Below are 6,893 nucleotides of genomic sequence, written 5' to 3' on the forward strand. Positions count from 1 at the left end.
GACTGAGAAACCTGACTGCACTGTCTGAAGGGGCTCCACCTGCTTCCTCTGTGCACCTGCATGTGACCAGGCTTGCTGCTGACCCTGCGGGGCCACCCTCCAACCTGCTGGGCCCTGACCTTGCTGCTGTGATATCGGGGCCCAGCAAGTGGCTCCACCCAGCCCCACCCCCACCCCAGTGACCACTCCATAAACATGAGCCCTGACAATTGTCGTGAATTTCTCAGAATTTTAGAAAAACAGGGCCAGGCTGCTGCTGGGCGGGTGTTCCTTGGCCTCCAGGGCCTTCCTCTTTTGGCAGGCATTCGTTTTTATTATTTAATTTTTTTTATTTGAGTTTTTTTTCATGTTGGCCTGCCTGCTGCCAAAGGCTGGGAGGGTTTCCTGGACAGAGGTTCCGGCGGCCACCGCCTTAAGACGAGAGCCCGCGCCAGGCACGGCTCCACTGCTCTCCGACCCAGGCACGCTCCGCAGGCAGCAGCATGGAGCTCTGGGCCGCCTCCCTGCTCCTCTGCCTCTTCTCCCTGCTGACCCAGGTCATCGCCGAGTCACCGACACTCAGGCCACCAAACCCCAAAGTCAAGAAGGCTGCTGCCAATGTCAAGAAAGGTAAGGAGGGGGACAGGGAACTTTCTAGATCTGAACCCTTGCCTGCTTTCTTCTCTCCTGCCCTCCCCAACTCAGTCCCACCATACTGTAAAGAAACCAGACCTCTGGCCTGGCAGCATGGGCTTGGTTCTGTGACCCCCCCGCCAAGCCTCAGTTTTTCCAGCTTGCCTTCGGCCCTCTCTAGGCCTCCCCTGCAAGTGGAGGGTGGTATCCACATGGCTGCCATGCAGAACAGGGTGGAGGTAGCTGGAAACAGACTCAGAGAAGGTCTGCAAAGACAGAACGGGTGCCGCACTGACATTTGTCTTGGAAAAGGGATTTGTGGGATGACATCGATCAACAGGGTCTGCATAGCACTTTTCTGGAAGTATCTACAAGATCTGGGAAGAAAGGTGGGCCACGGGCAGCCTCTGTTGGGGCAAGGAGGGGGTTTTCCCTTGCTTGACCATTATTTGGACTTGCCACTGAGGGGTGCTCTTTGTCAAGGACACAGCCTCAAAGGCAGAGGTTAGGCGATTGGAAGGTGGGAGTGTGGGCTTGTGTCACCAGAGGGGATCAGGGATGCGCCGAACCTCTCCTTGTGGCACGTCAAGTCCTACCCCAGGTGGGTATGCTCCTGAGAGGGGGTCGCGTGGAGGCCAGGGTCCTGTGCAGGCCAGTGGCCTGGGCCTGGACTGAAGCACACTTCTGTGTTATTCCCTCCACCTGCCCATGCTGCCGGGCCTCTCTGCCTGCAGGGACCAACACCAAATGAGAAGACAAGCGGATTGCAGTGCACCAGGGTTTGAAATCCATGCCTGGGTGTTTCACAAGAGCCATTTTTGAGGGCTCCTCGTTGCAGGCCTGGATTTCAGAATGCTCTGGACTATAGCAAACACGCTTTCCTGTGCACTTTGCAAAGTGTCTTCCTATCTCTGCTGGGTGCCCGGTCCCTGCTCTTAAGAGGCCAGCCACAGTGGCTCCCATTCAGACATCAGTCAGCAGCTGACATGGGGGATAGGGTCGGGGGAGCGCCTAAAACCCAGGTGCCTGGGCCCCACCTCTGCAGGTGCTGGGTCAGGGGTCAGGAGTGGGCCTGAGTGACTGCCTTTTCCATGCATGCCCAGGTGTGCAGTATCGGCCTCGTTTCAGTGGGAGCCAGGGGCATGGGCCCCTGGGCTGCAGGAAAGCCAGGAGCAATGGATGAGACCACCCCTGGCATGGACTGCGAGGCTGTGGAGGAACAAGCCCCACCCTTCTGGCCTTGCCAACTTCTCATTCCCTCTGCACTTCCTCCCAGATATTGTGAGTCCCAAGATGGTGGAGGAGCTCAAGAACCAGCTGGACAGCCTGGCCCAGGAGGTGGCCCTTCTGAAGGAGCAGCAGGCCCTGCAGACAGGTGAGTGTGCGGAGCCAAACACCCCAAGGCCCCGGATTCATCCTCTCCTTCCCTCCTGCACCCATCCACCCACCCAGGGGAGCCTCAGCTGACCGCAGAGGGAGGTCTGGTGATGGCGTGACCCCCAGGGCTGTCCTGAGAGAGGATTCACTGGCCAGCCCCTGGGGAGAGCAGCTCTGGGAAGGTAGGGGGACTCACCCCAGGGATGGTAGGACCTCCTGGGGGACGGGGAGAGCTAACGGAGTTGGAGCTGAAGAGTCCCCTGACAGCAGCGTCTCCCCTCTCTTAGTCTGCCTGAAGGGCACCAAGGTGCACATGAAGTGTTTCCTGGCCTTCGCCCAGGCCAAGACCTTCCACCAGGCCAGCGAGGACTGCATCTCGCGCGGCGGCACCCTGGGCACCCCGCAGTCGGGCTCAGAGAACGATGCCCTGTACGAGTACCTGCGCCAGAGCCTGGGCGCCGAGGCCGAGATCTGGCTGGGCCTCAACGACATGGCAGCAGAGGGCGCCTGGGTGGACATGACCGGAGGCAGCATCACCTACAAGAACTGGGAGACAGAGATCACGGCGCAGCCAGACGGCGGCAAGGCGGAGAACTGCGCTGCGCTGGCTGGCGCCGCCAACGGCAAGTGGTTCGACAAGCGCTGCCGCGACGCGCTGCCCTACATCTGCCAGTTTGCCATCGTGTAGGGCCTGGAGGGGAGACGCCAGAGCGGGCAGGGCCTGGGCTGGAAGCCGGGGGTGGGAGCGCGGAGGGAACCCGTTTTCCTTTTCCCTCTTCGGCCAGAAAAGTGGCCCAGATCCCTGAATGCTTGGGATTAGCCTCTGCCTTCACTTGTTTGAGCCTCTGCGTGTGTTATTTGTGAGCGATGCGCCACACACACCACAAACACCGCACACACCACAGTCCTCCTCCATCCCCAAATACTCGGGTGCTTTCCCAGGAGCGGAGAACCAGCCGGATGGGGTGATTCTCCAAGCTCATTTGGGGAGCCCCAGGCAGCCACGGACTCCTTCCCTCGGTTTTAGGATTGCCCTTTGGGAGATGCATGGGACATCCCGGGCCCTACTGTGGGGGTGGGCAGGGGCTGAGGAGCTGTGCACCTCAACCCACTGGTCCCAGAAAGTAAGTGTTTGTGTGTGTGTGTGTGTGTGTGTGTGTGTGTGTGTAGGGGGGGTTGGAGTGGCTCGCTGTCAGTCACAGCTGTCACTCTCACAGAGCTCCGGCCCTTCCCCCTGCCCCACTCAGGAACTTTACACCTGTTCCACCTCTAACTCGGTCTCAGCCACTCAGGACACGATGTCCGTGCTGTCTCCCTTTTCCAGAACAGAAAGCCTACGCCCAAGGGAGCTCAGGAACTTGGGTTGGCCACAGAGCTGGGACTACCCCCACTCACCCCACCCCCATCCCTGGCTTGATTTCCAAGGCCTTGACCGCTGGCTGGCTTCTTGTGACTAGAAACAAAACACCAGCCAAGGGTCCAGTGCACCCAGTGAGGCATCTTCCTTGTCCACAGTCTGGCAAACACCTTTTCCTCCCTGCTCGTCCTTGAGCTTGTGTGGTGAGTGGTTGGTTGAGAAGCTGATAAGGGATGGGGTGGATGGGGTGGGTGGGGAGGCAGTCTGCAGGGCTCCCACGCTCACACTTGGTGCAGGTCCGGCTGCACGGAAGCGGCCCATGGGGCCAGCCTTTAGGGCAGGGAGCTGATGTCTCCAGTGCTGAGGGTGCCCACAGACACTGGGACGCCCCAGAGCAGAGCCGAGCCACATACACACAAACACACACGTTCTACTCGGCTTCCTCACGGGATGGGGGTGGCCAGGGGTGTGAAACCCCTCAACGGTCTGGCTGTCTGCTGGAGGGGGCCATGCCCCTAGTGTGGCACATGCGTCCAGGAGAGGGAACTGCTGGACGCCTTGGACAGGGAGCACGCACTGCCAGCTTCTGGCAGCAGGTGGCAGTGTGGACAACAGAATCTTCACCGCTCATCTCCAGCACAGACGCCCTTAGCTTTAGGAAGACTTCGACCAGCACATTTTCTAATTAAAAACATTTGATTGACACACAGGATGCATACCAAGAAATGCATGCAAGTGTATAGATCAGTGAGTTCTTCGTCCTCTGATCATACAAAATGAGACCGTTTTGCTAAGTGAATTAAGCCACATCCCCAAAAAACAAATAGCACACATTTTCCCTAATTGGCGGTAGTTAATATGCAGAAAAAGTATAGATTGTGTAGCTGTCTTCTAGCTATTTGGCATCATCTAGGCATAACTAGTGTTTCAGTGAATCATACCACATACATGCCAATATACTTTTTTACTTCAAGATTTATTTTTTATTGGAAAGGTAGATTTACAGAGAGGAGGATCTTCCATCCACTGGTTCACTCCCCAAGTGGCTGCAATGGTCAGAGCTGCACTGATCTGAAGCCAGGAGCCAGCAGCTGCTTCAGGGATCCAGGTGCTTGGGCCATCTTCCCTTACATCCCAGGTGCATGAGCTGGGAGCTGGATGGGAAGTGGGACAGATGGGCCTCAAGCTGACATTTCGATATGGGATGTCAGCCTTGCGGGCTATGCTGCAACATCAGTCCCTTCACCAATGACAAGTAAGATTGCTTTCTTGCATGGTCTTTTTTTTTTTTTTTTCTTTAAATTTATTCAAAAGGCGTGAATGAAGAGCAAGAGTGAGAGACAGAGAGGATAAAAGAGAAGTAAGATTCAGAGCTACTACTCACTCCTCCAACACCTACACCAGACAGAACGGAGTCAGACCAGGGCTGGGAGTGAAGACCTGTATCCCGCTCTACCAGCTGGTCACAGTTATGGTCCCACCACACCAAGGAAGGCACTTCTTGGCAAAGCAAGTAGTGAGCCTGTCCCCTGCGGAGGACCTGTGACCTTTGACACGCCCCACATGTGTGAGGGCCGTCACAGAGTGAATGTTTTCCTGTCTCAGCATCTGAAATGAAAGTTATCAAGGAATAACACTGGGGAATCCGTGCCCACAGGCTTGACTTAGCTTACTGCTTGCTGATGTTAGTCATGGCAGTGCGGTCCATTGCTTCAGGACAGAGCTAAAAACAAAAGCTCAGGGATGGGAGAATGGAATAAACACGGGCGGAGGATCCCCACCCCAGTTTATCACTGGTCCTCCAGCTGGAGCCTTGTGCTCATTCCTCTTCTACTTTAGGGCTGACTTAGCCCACAAAAGCATCGCCTGCAGCCCCTGGCTTGGGGCCACACTAGAGCACAGTGTCTTGCTCACGGGAGAGGTTCAATAAGAGCGAATTGAAATGATTGGATACCCAGCAGAACCCACATCACATGGCTAAAATTCTCTAGCTTTGACATCCCATATAAGCACCAGTTCACATCCCGGAGGCCTCACTTCCCCTCCAGCTCCCTGCTTGTGGCCTGGGAATGCAGCACAGGATGGCACAAAGCCTTGGGACCCTGCACCTGTGTGGGAGACCAGGAAGAGGCTCCTGACTCCTGGCTTTGGATTGGCTCAGTTTTGGCCATGGTGGCCATTTGGGGAGTGAACCAGCACATAAAGGATCTTCTCTACTTCTCCTTCTCTCTGTAAATCTGCCTTTCCAATAAAAAGAAATCTTAAAAAAAAAAATCAAAGACAAAGGCTTTGCTATCTCCAAAGGATCGTGTTATCCATGTCATTTAAGGCAAGTGTCATTGAAAATACAGCTTCCTCCTGGATGTGTTGGGGTGGTTCGACCCCAACCCTTTTATAAAGACAAACGTGTGGTTCACATTAGCGCTGGAAGCATCCATGTCACCAGGGCCTCTCGAAGAGACGGTGCTTGGCAGAAATGCCACCGGGTTGCCTTACAAGAGGAAGTGCAGAACTTTTAAAGAGCTGCCCCCTGGCCGGGAGAGGACCACTTTGGAAGAACGCCATCCCCCAATCACCCTTCCTTCCACGGGGCCTCAGTTTACTCATCTGTAAAATACTCACCAACATGCCTTCCAATTTTAGTTTTCCACAGTTATGTGCTTTTCTACCACACAAAATGAAAGCTAACAGAAAATCATGACCTGCTGTTTCAGTCTAAAAGGTGACTAGGCCAGTGTTGGGGTGGAAAAATGATGACTTCTAAACCATAGGTGCTCCTAATTTGAATGGCCTCTGGCTAACAAAAGACAGATCAATGAGAAAAACAAGCAAGCTTACCAGGTTTGAAAGGACTGCGAAGAGTCTGCAAAGAAATGGAATTAAAAAGTAAGGTTTTTTTTGTTGCAAACTTTTTTGAAAGTCATTCATGGGTTTCTCATATTACACATTTCCCATGAATTTTTTTAAAGATCTCTTCAATAAATCTTTATCTCTTTTATAAATCTTTTTAAAAGATTTATTTATTTTTATTGCAAAGTCAAATATATAGAGAGGAGAAAAGACAGAAAGAAAGATCTTCCATCCAAATGGATTAAAATAAAAAAAAAATAGATAGTAAGAGCCCATACATTTGGGTCATTGTCTGTTGCTTTCGCTGGCCATTAGTGGGGAGCTGGATGGAAAGTGGAACACCCAGGACTCGAAGTGGCACCCACATGGAAAGCCATCACACCAAGTGGTGGCTGTACTTGCTATATCACAATGCCAGCCCCAAGTTTTTCATTTTAAATCAATTTTATTGAGCTATAATTTATATATGTTAAGTTATACCCATTATGGATATATACCTGACCATCTCGATACACAACAACATATATGGCAGTAACACCATAACCTTTAAGGTTATCTTTTCTATTGGCCAGAGTCATGTCCACGTCGGTCACCTGCTAGTCAAGACCCACCTGAGCAGCAGAACACACTGTCCAGCATATCTTCCACAGTCTACTGGGCTGCTGCCTCAGACGACACCACTGTCACCACAAGTTCT

General features: G+C 53.4%; 1 protein-coding gene across 1 annotated transcript; it reads left to right on the forward strand.

Moving 5' to 3' along the window:
• The first annotated feature begins 367 nt into the window (after nt 1-367).
• On the forward strand, nt 368-2,825 carry CLEC3B (C-type lectin domain family 3 member B). Its single transcript, XM_004581400.2, has 3 exons — nt 368-609; nt 1,889-1,987; nt 2,277-2,825. The coding sequence occupies exons 1-3, from the start codon at nt 483-485 to the stop codon at nt 2,675-2,677; spliced, it is 627 nt and encodes a 208-aa protein (XP_004581457.2). The 5' UTR covers nt 368-482; the 3' UTR covers nt 2,678-2,825.
• The last annotated feature ends 4,068 nt before the right edge of the window (nt 2,826-6,893 follow it).

Source organism: Ochotona princeps, chromosome 21, assembly GCF_030435755.1.
Source record: "Ochotona princeps isolate mOchPri1 chromosome 21, mOchPri1.hap1, whole genome shotgun sequence".
Classification (NCBI taxonomy): domain Eukaryota; kingdom Metazoa; phylum Chordata; class Mammalia; order Lagomorpha; family Ochotonidae; genus Ochotona; species Ochotona princeps.